The sequence below is a fragment of the Anguilla rostrata genome, chromosome 1 (genome assembly GCF_018555375.3).
Source record: "Anguilla rostrata isolate EN2019 chromosome 1, ASM1855537v3, whole genome shotgun sequence".
Classification (NCBI taxonomy): Eukaryota; Metazoa; Chordata; class Actinopteri; order Anguilliformes; family Anguillidae; genus Anguilla; species Anguilla rostrata.
The window spans coordinates 9158330-9177900 of NC_057933.1; the positions used below are offsets into that span (position 1 = coordinate 9158330).

Consider the following 19571-nt stretch of genomic DNA (forward strand, 5'->3'; position numbering starts at 1 on the left):
TGTGTCCCTCGCCCAGTGCCTGCTGAGATAGGCTCCAGCACCCAGCCATGACCCTGACCAGCAGCTTAGAAAATGAATGGATGAATGGATCTAAATATCTGTGGTATCTCTATTTGCACTGAAGTGAATAAATAAATGAACTCTATGCATGGCGTCAATGTATAATGGACAAAAAGTCAAGCTAAACCCCCACTCAAGAAAAACTGTGCACCTTTCAAAGCCAGGAGTTCCCTATAATACAATGGAAATATTGTATTAGGCCCTTTTCACCACTGACCACCAGGTGATTAGGAAAGGTTAGCCTCCATAGCAACAGCACTGCTGTTAGCCTCCATAGCAACAGTACTGCTGTTAGCCTCCATAGCTACAGCACTGCTGTTAGCCTCCATAGCAACAGTACTGCTGTTAGCCTCCATAGTGACAGCACTGCTGTTAGCCTCCATAGCAACAGCACTGCTGTTAGCCTCCATTGCCACAGCATTGCTGTTAGCCTCTATAGCGACAGCACTGCTGTTAGCCTCCATAGCGACAGCACTGCTGTTAGCCTCTATAGCGACAACACTGTTATTAGCCTCCATAGCGACAGCACTACTGTTCGCCTCCATTGCCACAGCAGTGCTGACTCCACATTGGAAAAAAGTGAGAGAGGTGTGGTTGTCTGGGCCTGGGATGAAGGACACTATTTCTGTGTCAACTTAAGAGAACAAAGTATTAATGAACACAGGACCTATTTTCAGAGTTGTGAGTTGTGACATAGCAGGCCCATTTAAAATAGAGCAGTCTGTGCCGCCAGAAAGAGTCTGCATCAACGGAGAAAACTCCAGCTGTTGCAGGTGACCCCTTCAGGAGTCACAACAACCCAGTCAAAAAGCTCATTCTAGGGACTACACAAACATGTCAGAGGTGAAGCTCAGTATTAGCGTCCATAAGCTGTCCAGCACGTGACTCGCAGTCCAGAGCAAAGGTAAGAGGCGACAGAGGAGAGGAGCAGTAAAGCAGCCAAACATCCATCACCGATAAAACCCTCTTTCACACACACACACAGACATACAGTATGGAGCCACTTACAACCCCCCCCCCCCCACCCCCACCGACATCTCATCATATCTCCTTTAATGGTGGTTCTGTCACAGTCCACACGCATAGAGGAATTTAAATATTAGTGTTAGTTACAGCTCAGCTGCAGGGACTGCAAGCAGCCATGAGCCACTGCAGCATCCCCATGGAAGGCGGGGGGGAATCGGGGACAGGGAGAGGAAAAAGCACCTCCTGGTACACAAGTTCACCCTCTAACGCCCCCCCCCCCCAAACCTCACCGCCAACCTTCGACCACAGTCCCATGTGCCGGTATTAAGATCTGCACTGTGTTAAGGAAAAGAGAAGAGAGACACAATGGTGCTTTGTAGTGAGTATGCTGATGGCGATTAAGACTGGCTGCAGGGAATCATGCACCAGGTGTAAGAAGAACCCGGGGGGAAAAAACCCAGCTAAAGCCCTCCGAAATCCTGCTAAAACCCCGCTAAAACAGGGCCTCCTGCCCCCTCAGTAGGACCCAGGCGGCCCGCCGAGCAGCCACGCGGGGTTACTCTGCACACCCAGCTGTGTCCCTCCTGCAGGACACCTGCCAGCACTGAGAGAGAGAGAGAGAGAGGGAGAGGGAGAGAGAGAGAGAAAGAAAGAGGGGGGAGAGAGAGAGACAGAGAGAGGAGGAGAGAGAGACAGAGAGAGAGAGATAGGGGGGAGAGAGAGAGACAGAGACAGAGAGAGAGAGAGAGGAAGTGGGGAGAGAGAGAAACAGAGATAGAGGGGGTGAGAGACAGAGAGAGAGAGGGAGAGAGACAGAGAGAGAGAGAGAGGGGGGAGAGAGAGAGAGAGACAGAGAGGGGAGAGAGAGAGGGAAAGTGGGGAGAGAGAGAAACAGAGATGGGGGGGTGAGAGACAGAGAGAGGGAGAGAGACAGAGAGAGAGGAGGGAGAAGAGGGGAGGCAGGGAGAGACAGAGACAGAGTGAAGTGAGAGAAAGAGAGGAGGGAGGTGGTGATTGAAACCAAGAAAGAAAGAGAGACAGAAAGATGGGAGGGAGGCAGAGAGATAAAGACAGAGTGAGGGGCAGAGAGAGAGACAGAGAAAGACAGTAGTGGGGCGGAGATAGAGAGAGTGGGAGAAAGAAAGAGAGAGAGAGAGAGCTCTCCAGAAACAAGCCGGGGGAACAGCGAGCGCACGGCCCAGTCAGCAGACTCTGCTGGGAGGCAGGGCCTGGTCTCTGCCCGCTCTCTCTCTCTCTCTCTCTCTCTCTCTCTGGCTGGAAGGGCTGCTGACGACTCCGTTTTTCGGCCGGGCCGGGCGCGTTCCCCCTCTAAACGCCGCGCGGTGACCCGCGGTCCCGTCCAGCGCCTGACCGAAAAAAAGAGCGCGACCGACAAAATCCTCCTCACCCCATTCTGAGGGCCGGACCGTGTGACACACCGGTGGTTCTGTGGCGAAGGCACCACAAGAGCGTGATGCCTGAGAACCAGCACGCACGCTGTTTCACAATGAATACTGCACACTTCAGAAAAGAACTGAGAGCTGGCTCCAAACGGCTCCAAAAACCATGACACCGGCTTCCGCTGCAGAGAGAAATCAAAATGGGTGCGCAGTCTAGCCCATCGTACTGCTATTCTAATGGCCGCCGGGCTCGAATAAATCAATAATATTCATCGCCGCAGACAATGAGAAAAAAATATTGACCTTCTCCGTGGTGGCGAGTGCCTGGGTAACAGTGGGCCCAGAGAGAAGGACAGCATCGGGGAGACCTCGTTCATCAGTCACGCACAGAAACGTATACTACGTTTTTAGTGCCCCTTTTTTTTTCTTCTTATGCACAGGACGTAGGATTTTTCGTCTGGAAACATTCTTAAAACAAAGTGTGGTTCATAAAGCTGGCGTTCAATCGTTTACATGTGGGCACGGTTCTAAAGCTGTGGTTAATCCTGTGTGCTCGTGCGCACATTTTGAATTTGGCACTGAAAACAGCGGTAAAAATGTTGGGAGAGTGGGCGTTTGCATTCGACCACTTTACAACAATGTTTGTGCACAGCTGGTCAATGAGAGCTGCTCTCTTCTGCAGTGTATGAGCACATCAACATTAGGAGAGCCAATGGGGCCCCAGCAGGAATCCTATTGAAATGAACAGAGGCCCCTTCTTCCCTTTACTGTTACTGGACTGTGCCTCACTCCAGCTTTTAAAATTAAGGTTCGCTGCCAACCACTTACAATAATACTTGAATTCAAGCAGTCTGCTTTCAAACAGCGCACCCCCTCCTGCAACCACCCCCCGACCCCCCCCGACCACAATCTGATCAGCAAAAAGAAAAAACTTCATCCATCTATCACCATCCATCCGCTCCTTCGCTGTGGAGAGATGGGGGGAGATAGATCTGGGAGAAGAGGAGAGTGAGAAGGGAAATGTGGATGGGCGAGGGGGGGCGGGGGTTGGGGGGTTATGTGACAGTGACTTGATCCCTATCCCTTCAGACCCGCTGTCTGCACCCCGCAGTCTTGGATCTCAGAGCAGATGACGCAGGACTGACTGTGTGCAGGTGACAGCCCGGCACATTTTGGGCAGCTGTGAGCTCATGAATAATTAATCATTCCCCCCGTGTGGCTGGCTGGGGGGGGGGGGGGAGAACTGTGTGACATAGAAACAGGCTCTGAGGAACCGGAGACGACACCTCCGGAGCAGGAGGCATCATGGGAAATCAGACGGGAAACGGTGGTGGCTAAACTGAGCATCACCTCTTACACTGATGGACTGTCAATTCCCTGTGACATCACAAAGGAGCGTGGCTTCCGGAACGCCGGGCCTCTGAGGTGAGTGAATGGATCTTCTCTCTGGAAGCCACGCCTGCTGCCCCCTGACTCCGCCCCCTCCCACGGGGCCATTGTGGAGGAGAGTGCACGGAGTTGTGTTTGCCCCGTGATCTATTTACCTAGACCTGCCCTCACGTCATTCATACATTCACATTTTTAAAAAAACAAACGAGCAGAAGCACACACATAATATACACAGGCAAATACAAACAGAGAAACACACACACACAGGTATAAACACACAAAACTGAGCTATGCACACAGGCACATATACACACACACACACATATAGAAACTCACAGACACACAAGGACCCATTTAGACAGACACAGACATACACACAGTCTGATTTCACGCACGTGCACACACACACACACACACACACACACACAGGCTGATTTCCATAAGTCCTATCCACTTGATAGTGAGCAAAGCAGGGAACAAAGCCATAAGTATGCACTGCACACACACACAGTATGCAAGCACACACAGGCACAATCTTGTTCTCACAGCAGATCACCATCTATCAGCACACATGTGACCGTGACTCAGAGAGCTCCACTGACCCAGACACGCTTCGGTATGAGATGTTTCTCCTGACTCCACTTCCTCTCCTCTCCCGTCAGGAAATGCCTCTCAAGGCCCCGCCCCCCACAACAAACTCCTATCCAATTGGAAACAATTTCACATTTCATATGCAAATGCCACTAAAAATGTCCTTTAAGGGCTCTCATGCAACATTCCATGTTTTCTCCGCCCCTTCTCCAACCTGATTCGACTCCAGTCTTCCTTATCTTCACCTATATACCCTATATTCCCATACCCCCCCCCCCCCCCAAGAAATTTCTAATTTTAAAACGTTCCACAAGTTAATTCGAGTGACAATGAATTACCTATTGCCAGCGTGTTATGGCCCATTTATTACACCCTCATTAACTCTGTTATTTGGGTTGTTGGCCCAAAACTAGGCCTTTTCTTTGAAGGCACTAATTGTAAGTTGCTCTGGATAAGGGCATCAGCTGAATGGTAAATTAGCATTTTTTCATGGTTGGGAAACGGAAGCATTCATATTTAAACTTTGTCCAGATTACCTGCAGGTGCTTCATCAAAACAATATGTGAATTTCTCCCAGAAATCTCTATTATAAGCCATTAGAAACTAGGTCATCTGACTTCTACAACCGGCTGTCTGTTCTCAGAGAAAACAAACTGCCACTTCCTGGTCACGGGAACGTCTTTCCAAAGGAGTCGCTTCTCCTCCTCGTGTTATGTTTTATAAGCTTTATAATTCTTACACGGGAATGACAGTTGGAAGTCGTTTGTAAAGCAAACGGTCCAAATCTGGGTCTGCGACTGAAGCAGTTGGTGATGCTGCGTTTGCACCAAAGCCTGCCTCTGACATTTGCAAGGCTTCAAGACAAGAGCAGCTTAATTGAACGCGTTCGGCTTCCCAGAGAGAACATTCTTTACGCACAGCAGACAACTTAATAAGGGTCACGGCCCAAATAATTCTATGGAGAGGGCAAAGTTCACAAGCTGGAAGAAGAGGCCATTACAGTCTGTTAAACTCTGCGTCTGATGGCTGAAGTCTCGGACTCTTCAAATGGTTAGCAATAGTGACAATTCTGCATTGAAGGAATATGAACAGAGAAAGAAACCTACTGCATTCCAGAAGAGTTTAAATAAATCATTAAGAACGCAATCAGTCATAATTTAGCTTATATTGTTGCTCCCAGTAATAGTACAAGAGGACGCTTCGATCCAGGAAACAGGGAAGCCAAAAGTGCATTATTTAAACATTTACCCAAAATAATACAAACACATAAATGGAAGATGCATCAGCAACTGTCCATCTAACATTTATTTCAATCACATACGGTGATCTATTTATTAAAGTGTGAACTGCGCATGCACTGAATCACATTTCGTAAACATTTAGGGCCTGATTTAGTAAGAGCTTAATCATGTGCAAAACTTCAGCACACACAAAACCAATAGCATGACCGATGACTGATCATGGTATTTGTTTTGCAACAATCATTGGCTGTGTTATTAGTCTGGCGTGTGCTAAAAGGTTCTGCCTGTGCTACAGGTCTTGGAAAATCAGGCCCTTAATAACTAACCACTCAGCTGTACAAAGTTTGAATTCCTACACTTATTTTTTCTGTTTAACAATTTTAGGTAATATATCTCCAACCTCCGTTATCAGAATAATGATAGTCTGCTGACTGCATATGAAAGATGTCAAAATAATTTGAAGGCAGATATTTAGAGTGAAAGCCCCCTCTCCAGCTTAAGGACAGGAAGTAGACTGCGCTCAGCAGTAGAATGCAGATGAGCGGGTCACTAGGATAGGGGGGGTTGACCCACGGCTGGGACGGAGCGGGTCTTACACGCGCCTCATCCTCCTGAGAAATTTAGGCACCATGAAACTCCAAAATAAGCTGCTGCTGCTGCCCAGTGCAGGCGACGTGCATGAGCTGCGCAGGGTTTGAAGGGTCCAAGGTGCACTCTCAAAACAGGCGCGCTAAAAACACCACATAACGTGTCATTTTTTAACACACCTCCATCTCCAGTTGAGGAGACAACACATTTTGTGTTACTTTCAACACAGTCTGTGCTAAAAAGCCTCCCTTTGTAACACATAAAGTTGTATATATTTGTAGCCCAAAAGTAGTAACATTGACACGAAATGTGTGGAAAGTAACACGAAGCGTTTATTGCACATTAACACATCCTTTCTGAGTGTGTGGCGTCTCGCTGCACTGATGTTTAAGCAGAGGGTAAAGTTGATACTGGGACCAGGATATGGGGGAGGGGGGGTGGTGTAAACGTAGATGGTGAACTGGAAGTGAATGATACAGTGAATCAAATAAACGCCTATCGGACCAGTGTTTTCTAGTCCCGCTTTCCCCCTCAGTGCAGGAGAAGAATAAACAGGCATCGACTTCCCTCGAAAGAAGGGAGAAAGCAGCCCGTTCAGGGGAGAAACGAGTCGAACGAGATATCTCGGTTACAGGCAACCAGTATCTGCAGAGCCAGCGACACAGGAGGGCTCCAGGGTGTAAGTCTAGAGGGCTCTCTTTCACTAAAAGCTATTCATTAGCAGCCCAAAACAAGACATTTGGGTTAATTATAAAACATGTACTACTGAGGCTCTCAGTTTGTTTATACAGTATCATATTTCAGCCCAGAGCGGGGGGGAGGGGTTCGGGGGCTGGGGGGAGGAGGCGGGGGAGGGACGAGGGACGGATGAGGAGTAACCGAGCTGCAGACCCAGGAAGTTAAAACATCAGGGCGCTGAATCAGGATTGTGCGTCACCCTCGCTCAGTCAGGCCATCACTCCTGCTCGGATAGCCACACTGGACGCAGACACATAAAAGCTTCTGGGGCAGGAGCAATGTGTAGGGGTACAAGGGGCGCAGCAGCGTTAATAACCCCGGGTGGGAGGGTGGTGGTGGGGGGGGGGGGCGCTGGTGACCCCATCAGTCAGCCGGAACGAGGTGCGGGCAGAGGAGCGTGACGGAAGCTCCAGGCCTCGTAGAGGAGCTCCGCGATTTATGGTGCGGAGCGTCGACAGTGACCAGCGCTGCAGTCACACGCAGCTCCACACACGCCCCAACCACACACCCGGGCCACCTGCACCTGTCTCCTGCTGATCCTCACTCCTCTACTTCAAAGCATAGAAGGCCACTTGACCCATGAAGTTGTGACATCACAAATATGTGATTAGAATGTTCTTAAACTGAACATTCTAATGCTGATGTAACAATCACTACTGGTAACTGAAAGCAATGGAGTTCTAGAACACTGACTAAGAATGTTGAAAAAAACATTCCAAAAAACCTTCTCTGCAAAGGATTAAGCTAGGGGCCATATCAAATGGAGCAGGGCTTGATGACAGCACTGGAAACCAAAAAATGGGTAACCGTTACCCAGGGTGACACACAGATCATTTTTTATATTACCCAGTTACAATGCTGAAGGTTTTACAGAGCCTATTCAGATGTGATACACATTGCTGAAGGGAAGTAAATTCAGCGCCCCACCTGGGAATTGATCCTGCTACATACTGGTAAAGAGTTCCAGCTCCCAAACACCACTTCCTCCTGCTGTATCCCCAACTGAGCTAAAAAACCATGCTGCTGACTGGCCCATGTTTAGCACCAGAGCTGGAGTAGACAGGAGGGTCTGGTGACTCAGCATATGGGGCATTACTGAAGCTGAACTGTCACATGAGAGAGGGTCTCTTTCAGTGGGGCAGGGGGGAGGACTGGGGTTTGGGTCTGTAGACTGGAGCAATCATCTGACATTCCTGGCTTTGTCACAACTGGTCTGTATCGCTCGCCTTTGTTGTCACTACACACACGCGTGCGAGCATGCACACACGCACATACAAACAGAGATACACATAAGTACACACAGACAAAGAAACACACACACACACAGAGGAGGATCATGGGAAACAGAAGAATCTGATGACATGGGCCATTTTTGGGTGCCTTCCCACAGATGATACTGCTGTAATATAGACAATTCATGATGAAAACCAGTTTTCAAACAGATGTTACAATGTGGCTTTTTACCCAGGATGCTCTGGGGCTCCAGTACCACAAAGAAAAAACACTTTTACAGCACAACCCCACCCAGAAAGCTCCACTTTAATTGGAAACAAAGAGTTATTATTCTGATTATTTCTACAACTGTAATGGGCTTCAGCTTTATGCTAACATGACATACAAGCAGGTATTAAACATTCTATTACTGCACTTGAATGCTTAGTGGCCTACTTTACTTGACAGAGTACTGCTACAGTTATTTTTTCAAAGAATTATGGGACTCTTCTTTTAAATCTCAAGGCTTCTTCACTGGTGTAGTAGCAATGCCTCAGAGAACCCGAAACAGGATATTTCTGTTCTCTGGTATGATGTCTGGTACGACTCTTTACAACCAATTAACGTCCAAAGGATTGAAAGCCCATTCCACACACCATTCAGTAATTATGGTGTGACTTAAAACCGTTAATGAGAGACAAAGTCCTTCTGTCACTGCAAAACAGATAGAATTAATAATATTAATTAATTAATTAATTAATTAATTAATTATCCAATAATGAAATCAGACCTCTTCATTGGCAGCGTCTTTGAGAAAAATGTAGCAGTGGGTCCAGGGGTGTGTACCAAGTACGAGGTGGGGGGGTGGCAAATCAGGCTAGAGGGACCTTTTATGTCCAAATAAGGGCATGTATGGACGACTTCACCAGCTAAGGTAAACACCTGGAGTCCACCTCCACCTTCCAGATTGGTGAGTGTCAGCCCAACATAAGTCACGCATAACAAGAGGGACGATGAAAGGCCATATCGAAAGTTTCATGTACAAACGGCTCCTTTTGAGAAATTGCAGAAATGGAGGATGCTTGTCCCTCCCCCCACCGCCCCATCCCAAGCCTCACTTCCCCTTTCAGGCAAATACCTCTGAGGGGAACAGGAGGAATTAGGTTCTTTTTTTTTTTTTTTGCACCGCGTCTCATTGGCATGTTTTCTCACACACGCCAGCGTTCTGCCGGGAAGCGTCGCCGCGGCGGACGGACCCGAGGCCAGGCAGCGGTGAGACGGCGAGCGGAATTCCGCCGCAGGAGCTACAATTCCAGAGATAATTCCAGACGGTGTTCCGCGCAGACAAGTCAAGACACGCAAATGGAACCTTTCTCCGCAAGAGACGACACCTGCAGAGCCTGTTCCTCCTGGCGACATCACAGCTCAGCGAACGGCCCCGCAGCAGCCAATCAGCGGAGCAGCCAATCACTGGAGCAGCCAATCGGCTGGAGCAGCCGCTGAAATTCCACCGCGTCGGCCACAATGCAGAAATGCACGTTGCCGCTGAGTTTAAAGCTACCTGACTGACGTGTAGCTTGAGGTCACAAAATTCTCATTAAGCCACCTTTTTTGTGAAGTAGAACTTCTAAGCCACCAGCACAATGCCAAAAAAAAAAAAAAAAGATGGTGTGCAACTCTAGGCCTCACAAGGCTGCAGTAACCGTTTTTGTGTTCCTGGCTTTTCAAGGGGTGAGTAAAAAGTAATTACATAATTACAGGAGACCTCCACCAAAATATCAATTAAAAAACAGAACCTCGACTTTCTCTGTATCAACACTGACATGTCCTGATGCTTCCACTCCATTAAGATGCACAACCTGATCCCTAGCAGTCATATAGCTAAGATATAAAGTCATTTCTGGCTCTGTGTTTCTGTATAAGAGATTCTGGATTCAGTCTCAAATTAAACCAATTTTGGGGAAACCTGACATTTGGTCAGATAAACATTTTTACTAAAAGAACAGAAAGAGTAAAAGAGTGCGGTTTCCCAGGCCTATTATTGCAATGCATGCTGGGACATATTTCATAATCTCCACAATTCAGTCGTCATTCACCTGATAAAGACTACAGCTCCAATGAGGTAGAGCTACATCTATACATTTTGTTAATGCATGGTCCTAGTGAGTATGGGACAAAACAGGATGATCAATGCATTTCAAAGTTACACAATGTATGAAACGGTTAAAAACACATTATTCTTGAAATAAATTATTTGAACTGTATTGCTCTCAATGTAGCTACATACAAACTAAAATATAACTCCATCATTTTTAGTGTGTTAATGTGTGTCACATAAGACACTGAAATGAATACTCAGATCCATTTTTTGTTGAGTTCTCCTACTTTATTAATAAAATTTCAGATCAATAATACACTCCTGCCCTAATCTAAAAAAAACACAGCAGCCTTCCCAAGTGTCCACTCAGAGCCTAGGCAGCCCTTCTCTGTTCGACTCCCTATCGCTGACTCTTTTGTCTCGCTAGAGCTGCGAACGACAACCTGAACTCCGCTCGGTGTCTACAAAATAGACACACGTGATACAATTACAGGCATATTAATGCAGTCACAAAACTAACTTTCAGCGAGTGTCTCGATCCATAAGAATTAAATAGGCTACAACACAATCCGCGGCTTTGTAGAATTTTTAGAAGTATGATACAGAAATAGGCTACCTAAATACAACGACATGCTGTCGAATCCTGGTCAATAAATAAAGAGGTTGCCTGCGTTAGACTGGTTACACTCTGAGGCAACTCCGGCGTCCTTGCTTATTTCTTTATACAGTTTAAGTAGTCAATTAAATACCTATGCATGCCATGAAATTCCCGGGATGCCATTTGCGATAAGAAACAAATAGCTTCAAATGTATAGTCAAAACAATCTTACTCGTTCGCACGTCGCCGCACTGAATTGCGCAGAGAGACAACTTGGCTTCTGTAATAATGTGCTTTTGAACTCTGACACATCATATCTGAATACCGCTTTTTTTACTTTCTCCGGTAGCTGTCTAACGATGACATAATTCAGGAAATTGGGAGCCGCCGTTTTAGATAGCAAAAAAAGAAAAAGGGGAAAAGTTTTCCAACAGCAGCGAGAGGGGCCGATTATTACCTTTTTTGGGCAAGCTCGTTCACATGGAAGCCCAGCCCAAACCACACCGCGTACTCAGATTCCACTGCATTTCCCCCCCCCCTTTTTGAACCAAAGAAAAGTGTGGGAGCGAGTGAGAGAGCACAAATATTTCACCCTTTCGCTAAATTCCTAAAAGGCTGCGTCTGTCATTTATAGCCAGGGCGAAATCGTCTCGTAAATTAAAGAGTGTTTCTTTAGAGAGAAAACATGAAGGGAACTGCATGGGCAAATGTAAACCATGAAAGTTGTCAGTTCCAGTTACTGTAGATGGCCTAAGATGGTTGCACTGCAGCTTAGCTTCCACGTTTTCGACTTGGAAGTAATATTATGTGAAGGATTATTTGGCCACTACACACTGTTTGCACAGCAAACCGCCCCTATCATATCACAAGGCATAGGTACCGGCAAGGGACCAACACCCATCACCATGTCAACATGTGATGTCAATACACGTCGGTCTTCTTTCCTGTTGAAATAATAAGGGCTTTGATCGCAAAGACTCAGTTGTCTCTTTTTTTCTCGGAAGGACCGCTACAAAGAGGATCAGTAGCCTATGTCGCTCAGGTTTCGAGGATGGGGGCGGGGGGGGGGGGTTCCGACCAGGATGTCTGCTGTTTAAGACTGGTCAAAGTATGTGTGTCTGACATCTGTTGCGTTGGGAAGGTGGGTGGAACATATTCAAAGAGCATATGTTAATTGTTTGCAAGGAAGAGTGAAGTAACAATATATTCATATAACGATCAAATAAATTTATTCATGGGACGCCGCAATTCGCTTTCATTATATTCCATTTTCCTAATAACATGCAGTGAATGAGGCATCCACACGCTATTCTCAACCATCTCCCAAAACAGTACGGAAAGGCTAGGTTACAGATATATTGACGATCACATCGGCGAAAGATGTAGCAAGCTCGTTTAGCGCGTTCGCTACTTGCGCAAAAACTATCGATACAGTGGAATGGATGTGAAACAGTGTGCTACACGAGTAAACATAAAGGAGATAAACTATAGGCTACTCTAAATTAGCATACGATACAAAGTGGCTATCGGTAACAACAAAGCGTTTGCTCCCATGACCTACGCAACACACTAGTCTTCAAGAGAAAGTATCAATTTTCTGAAGTATCGATTCCTTGTCGCGCGCACACATTCTAGCTATATCGGCGTTGCTGCATCTCGAGATGATATTCCACCCCCTCACGAGCACCTTTTTTTATTTTTTCAACAAGCAGGAAATTATTCGCCGTTAAGGATCGCTTTACCTTTCTCTGCTGTTTTTCCCACGCAGGGTCTAAGAGAAGATCGCGGTCCCAGTCGTCCTCTTGCGGCATATAAACGGTGTCGTCCCCGTCATAAAGATCCATGGTGATATCTCTATTTCTTTAGTTGTTGTAATAGCTATCCCCGTTGCCTCTTCGGTAAGGTGATGTTGCAACAATGTAATTCTCCCGGGCGCACTTGAAACGGGGTGGATGAAATTAACGGTCCCTCGCTCCCTCACTTACTCTTGTGACTCGTTCTGTGACTCTTTCACTCTCCGCTCACTCGTACGACTCCTGGCCTCTTTTTGTCTTTTTTTTTTTTTTTTACAACGCTGCTGTAGAGTGGCAAGTAGGCAGGTCCTTGAGCGCCGCCGACCAAAAACTTTGCCTAAAAGAAAAAAATAAACCCATGACGGAACTCGCTTTTTGATTGGTTCTAAGATTGTCTTCTTAAGCCCACCTTATTCCAAAAGTCACATTTGATTGGTTTATCCAGCTGTCAGTGTGGGACTTAAATGTAGGTTGACTACATAAATATAGGTTGACTGATTTAATGCGCTCGATCGCTTGGTTTGGATGGGTTGTGACCCATCCCTCTGCTTGTTGGTTTAATTATGTTGGTCGATTATCGGTTCTCAGCAAGCACGACATGAAAATATTGAATTCCATACGAATAGGTGCAACGACCAAGCTGTGACCTGCAAGTGTATTATTAGCCGGACAGCACGTCAACCTATCTCCAGGTAGTCGGCTACCTTTTCCATCTGGATGCCACACCCTTTCCTCTTTCTAAGCTTTGGCATTTTGGCAGCACCTATTGTTTACATTCGACTTGGTCGCCGCTAGCCAGCTGTGACGAGTGTAAAACATGCAGTCCTCCATATGAACTACCTTTTGTAACATCATAAAAACCGAGTGAAGAAGAGACTAGTAAAGCAGCGGTGCTTGTGTCGAAGGAACGGAATTAAGTGTTATAGGAATAAACTACGAATAAAATAATTATTTAAAGGGAATTATTTAAATGGGTGATACGGTTCTGCCTGGCAATTTCGTTGTAGTCTACTTCACAACAGCCTCACCATACCTTACACTGGCTGCGACTAGTCTACCGGCTATATCCCCACTGTCGAACAGTAGTTCTACTGCCTATACTCTTCAAGTAGACCCCAGGGGTTTTATCGTTGTATGGGGTCGCAAGAATCCAGCATTTACGAAATGTATTGTAACATTATATTTACATATTTCACCTGCAAGTAATCGATCACTAGCTATTTATTATGCGGCTGTAGGCTACTTACAAAATCATCTTTGAAAAGGGTTGTCACATTCATCATATTGCAAATTTTTAAAAGCTAATTACTTTAATTTGTAAACTTGAATTCAACAACACCTGTGTATTTGCTCCTGTCTGCTTAAACAAATCTATTTTTGCTCGTATATTATTTTATCTTTATAGCTCCAGACTGGTATCCTAGCAACGCTTGTATCTGAAATAGTTTTTATTCCCCTCTTCGTGTATCATTGGTTATCACTGCAGAGACTCCAGTCGCAGATCCCTGTTCATGTGCAGGTTTTTATTTTATTATTTCGTGTCGTGCGCAATGTATTCCCTGTGTGCATTTTTGTAACTGTGCAGGCAGGTTCATAACAGAATGGATTATGTTAGAGTAGCTATTTGTCTGAAAATTATGGCATATCGGTATATGATCACTTAGTATTAGGAGGGTGTGTCATCCAGTAAGTACTTTTCAGTTTTTCTGTTTTTACTTAAACCCTGATATATAAGCTACATCCGGTCGGTATTTCCCCCCTCCCAAAGCTAAACTATGCGGCTCCATTCATCGCAAACGTTAGAAATTACTCGAATGCTTTCGGTCTACTTGCCTCTCTCTCTCCTCACTGAATTTACATTCCGAAGTGGGCTGATGTAAGCTATACAAGCAGAGGCGACGGGCCGTTGGAAGACGCGCTGTCACGTAAACAGCGCGTGCAGTGGGCCAGGTCTCTCTGCCTTGTAAGGTAAAGCCCAAAGATCTGTGAAGATCGGTGGTGAGTCTGGGGCTCGCTGGAGGAGGGACACGCGAGGCAGCCCCTGCCCCGACAGACCAGCTGAAAGGTGAAACTAGAGCTCTCTTCCTTATATGGACAAACTTCCAAAGGGGTGAGCGTTTGGGAAAGTGATGTCACAGATTATGTGCAGAAGCTGCCAGCTCACTGAGGGATCCCTGTGTAAAGACGCTGGATTTCTTTTCCTTTTTTTGCAAGGCGACTGCACTGAGGGACAAATTTGAATGTGAATGAAAAGTTGTCAGACAGTTCTCAAAAGAATATCTGTTCTTCACTAAGTGTAACAATTAAAGTTTTTGAAGACATTTTCATTAAAACACAGTTAGCATTCGTTTATTTTCTCTCAGGAGCAGTAAGCCTAAATTAAACCCTATGCCACTTATTATTGCATTTATCATATCACTGGATAGTCTGTTGAAAAATAAGGCAAGTTTATAGTTTTAAAGGATTAGAATTCAGCACAAATGTGGATCCAGGTATTCAGGGCAGTGGTCTCCAACCCTGGTGCTGGAAAGCTACAGGGTCTGCTGGTTTTCATAGTGACTCTGCACTTCATGAATCAGTTAGAGCATTTGATTACACAGTTAACTCAACTCACCTGGTATCTTGGGCCTCTATTGGGTGCTGATTTTAAGGTGAAAACAAAAACCAGCAGACCCTGTAGCTCTCCAGGACCAGGGTTGGAGACCACTGATTTAGGGTAATAAGTACGATTTGTCTTCAGTGTGATTTATAATCGTACATATGTAGGATAATAAGTAAAATACTTTAAACTGCAAGTTTCAAAACTGTGCGTAAGCAAGTCCAGACCCCAAAGGTAATAATTAGGAATACAGTCAATAACAAAAATACTGTAATTCATTACCTGGAGGAAAGAAATAACTGTGGCATCAGGGCAAGTGTCCTTATGCAAGAGTAACTGTGAGTCCCAACAGAGGTTCAAAAGACAAGGACCATTACAAATATACACTTCCCAGTAAGGTTTATGGCAACACATTAAAATGTTCAGTGCCAATTCAACTCCACATTGAAAAATGTACTCTAAGCAGAGTACTATGTACTCCTGGTGAGTTGATTCTCCACAACAAATTTGCTGCCAACAGGCTTTGTGTAGTAATACTTGCAGCCGGCCATTTTGATTTCCTGTGACAAAATTCCAGAATTCACCATCAATAAATCAATTCAGTCATGATACTGTACATTATTTCCCCAGCTGGAAATGCAGTTGAGCCAGGACCAGCATGACATCTTGATACTCGATTTAAACAGCCTTTAAAGTGCAGATGTGTTACTGTACACACAATATACGTTCGTGAAAAGGCTGTTGAGTTGAGGCGACCGTGTGGTGTGAGGAGAGGGTTCTCATTTGCAAAGAGCAAAGTCCCATCATCACCTGGTGCTTGTAGGTTTTTGTAGTTTCCTTTCAATCAGCAGGTCAATAAAGGCCTTGGAAACAAGGTATGCAGACACTGTAGCCCAGGGGTGTCCAATTTTATCCAAAAACAGCCAGTGTGGGTGCAAATTTTTGCTTTCGTCCAGCACCAAGACACCTAATTCTATGTATCAAGGTCTTGATAGAAGACCACGATTTTCTTAATTACTTGAATCAGGTGTCGTAGTGCTGGGCCATAACAAAAATCTGCACCCACACTGGCCCTTTTCGGATAAGACTGGACACCCCTGCTTCAGCCAGTCAGTGATGTAAACAGATCGTTTAAGTGCTGACAGCCGCCACAGCCCTGTGGGACTACAGGTCAGTGGTTGAGCTGGTTTGAATTGCTTCCCCAACCTGTCTCACCTGAATAAGCTCATGATTTGTGAGTATAGAAGCAACCACTCACCAGGGGTATCAGCAAGCTATAGCTCTGGAAATGGGGCAGACTCACACCATGGTGTCAGCCTGGCCAGGCTCACAGTACATTGGATTACATCACCACAGGGTTATAAACTGGACTAGTGGGGACAGTGTCTTTTGTGAGTAGAGCCAGTTCTATCACTGAGCTGCTGTCCATGCAGTTCTAAATTTTTTATTTGCTTACTTTTTCACTTCAGTGAGCCTGGAGCCTGAAGCAGAAGTGGTAAGAACCTTATGATGGGAAATATGCTTTGAGGCCCGTCACCCATCTTAAATGTTGCAGTAACACTTCTCTCAAATCTAGTCTGTAAAAGTGAAATCAACAAAAACAACCTGAAACAAAAATCTGCGCATTCAAAGAAAGTTAGTGGTGCAATAAATGTGTTTTTCGCTTTGCGGAGCCTTTTGGAAATGAGTTTGTTTAACTTGGAGACACCAGTGCTTGCCAGGGGCCTGTCTCTATATCACAGTCAAACAACAAACTTGCACCTGCAGGGCCACACACACATCATATCCACTTTTTACATACAAAAATGAAAATGTCCTGCGGAATAAAACACAGACGATAAACAGTTGAGTAAACAGCCGACTGCAGGAAGTTACAATATAACTATTGTATATATACAATTTAAGCAATACAGTCACAGGAACAAAATAGCGAGTTTGGGAAAATGTACCAAAGAGAAAACAGAAGAGGCTATGTGTAAATCCTTTATGCACATCTGTATGAAACAGTCATTGATCCTCTTTCAATTCCCATTAGAGACTTCTGTAACCTGCAGAGTTCCCTTTTTAAAAAACTGAATTCATTTTCATTCTGGAGTTTAAATTAGATCGATTGCTGAGGAACTGCATTGAGCAGGTTAGGGGGTTTAGTAAATACATGTGCATATTTTAACTTTGGCTCAGCTAAAACCTCCCCACACAATTTGGCACCTATTTATATTTTCATCAGACATCGGGAAAACTTTTAAGATGTTAAGAAAGAGATTAAAGATTACCTCTAAATGCATTGGTAATGTGCATTGACCTGGCAGTGATTAATCTCAGAATGTGTCACACTTTAATCCAAGGAAGGGAGTAATCAATAGGCCACTCCCAGAAATGGCAGCATGTACAAGGTATGTGCGCAACACGTATGAAAATACAGTACTGTAGTCTAGATGGCATACCTGTCAATCAATGACCCTGAGCCAGGAGAAGATAAAGTGGAACTCGCAGAAGGAACTACACGCACAAGATGCCAAACACACATATAAAAGTAATCATAACTACTAATTAATAATCTGCCAGCAGGGATCGAGACACACTTAACTAAATAAAGAAAAGACAGTCCCAGTTTCTGGCAAAAATGTGTCAGAGGGAACAATTTGCAGCCGTGATAAGACATTACATCTCGTTAGGTCACATGATCACAAAACAAACAAACTATATGGTGCTTGTAGTTTTTCCACTGAGCCCACAGGTAAGCAGCATTGTTAAAATGTTTTGGGCTAAATTTCCATTTGCACTGTGGGTAGAGTTTTCAGTTAAAATCTTACCTGCCCCAAAAGAGGATTTATGTAATAGAAAATGAACTGAGACAGAGGAGGTAATGTTTCATCATCCAAGGGTGCATTTGTGTTCTGACACACATGTACTGCGCAGAACACTGATCTTTTTTCCATGTTTTTGCCTGTTTTGGAAAGCCAGAAATCAACCCCCACTCGCTTCTCACTAGATGCTATTCACAAGTGTGGCATCTGGAACTAACATTACTTTTTTTTTTTTCTCCCCCTTTTTTTACATGATATTGTAAGTCACTCTGGTTAATAGCATCTGCCCAATAAAAAAAAAAAGGAAATAACAGACATTACAGATGGCAAAATTAACTTGTTGAGTGATGCAATAATAATGTCTGGCCTTATTACCCACAATCCTTTGTTATCAACGCATCTCCATGACTCCACAGGACAGTCACTGCGGTTGTCTGAATGCGAGGCAAGAAGCTCTGGTGAAAATCAGGGCCAAGATCATGAAATTATTAGTTTTAGATAAGATGCTGGAACTCCTTCAGCACATTCTTTCTGCATTATAGCATATTTTAATGCTGTTGTGCTCCCATTTTGGATTTATTCCTCGTATGGGATAACGGGAAGATTAATGGGAACGTTTAACTCCAAGTTATTAATTTTGTCCCTCCGAAAGCATTTTTTTTTATGAGTGCGCCTATTTTTAAAGTGACACGTACGCAGCTGCCGCCGTAACTGTCAATTACACGGGCTAAGGAAATTATTAACAAAGTTAATCTCGGGAATGCGTTGGCTACGATGTCTCAGACACCAAAATAACAAGTACAGACTAAAACGAGGCAGCGTAAAAATTCCCTCAGAGCAGGAGCGGGGGGAAGAGAGGCGTTCAAACGAGTGTTCATTTCCTGTAGATAAGCAACCGCAGCACTGCCCGTTCACACTCTGGTTAACGCTGCCTGGAAGAGATAGAGGGGCAAAGTGTACTAGGGACAGAACGGATGTACTGGTCCATCCACTTTCCTTGCATGACTTAACGAAACTTAAAGGACGTTTGGCCTTTGTAACCTGCGCTTCACACGGAATCACGCGCGAGTTTGCGTTTTCTCTGCAAGCGACCATTACATTACATTAATTCGGCAGACGCTTTTATTCAGAGCGACGTAGAATAAGTGCATACCAAAGGTCATTATAACTACTACAAAACACAGGTCCGATAAGGTACAATACTCATGTTGTACAGTTATTCATAGCCCTGAACACATTAAGTCCAGTTGACACAGTGTACATTACTCTGACCTAACCTATGCTAAGCGACCGTGGTCAGCTAGACATGATGAAGCCAAAATGTCATTTCCTCTTGACATTTGGCCCAGAACCTATTGCTAGACGGCATCAGTTAGTCATGGAAGCAGTAAGGACATCATCACCCCACCCATCAATCACAAGTCTGATATCAGACCAGCTGTATATACTGCAGGGTGTGGCCACGTCAACTTCAGAAATGTACCCATTTTT

General features: G+C 45.1%; 1 protein-coding gene across 1 annotated transcript in view; it reads right to left on the minus strand.

The window, feature by feature from the left end:
* The window catches only part of zgc:165653 (uncharacterized protein LOC100006671 homolog), a 27967-nt gene extending 14959 nt beyond the window's left edge, over positions 1-13008 (minus strand). The window contains exon 1 of the mRNA XM_064320703.1: positions 12624-13008. Coding sequence (XP_064176773.1) covers positions 12624-12725 — 102 coding nt within the window. The 5' untranslated portion in view covers positions 12726-13008. The remainder of the gene's footprint in view (positions 1-12623) is intronic.
* Positions 13009-19571: the final 6563 nt, after the last annotated feature.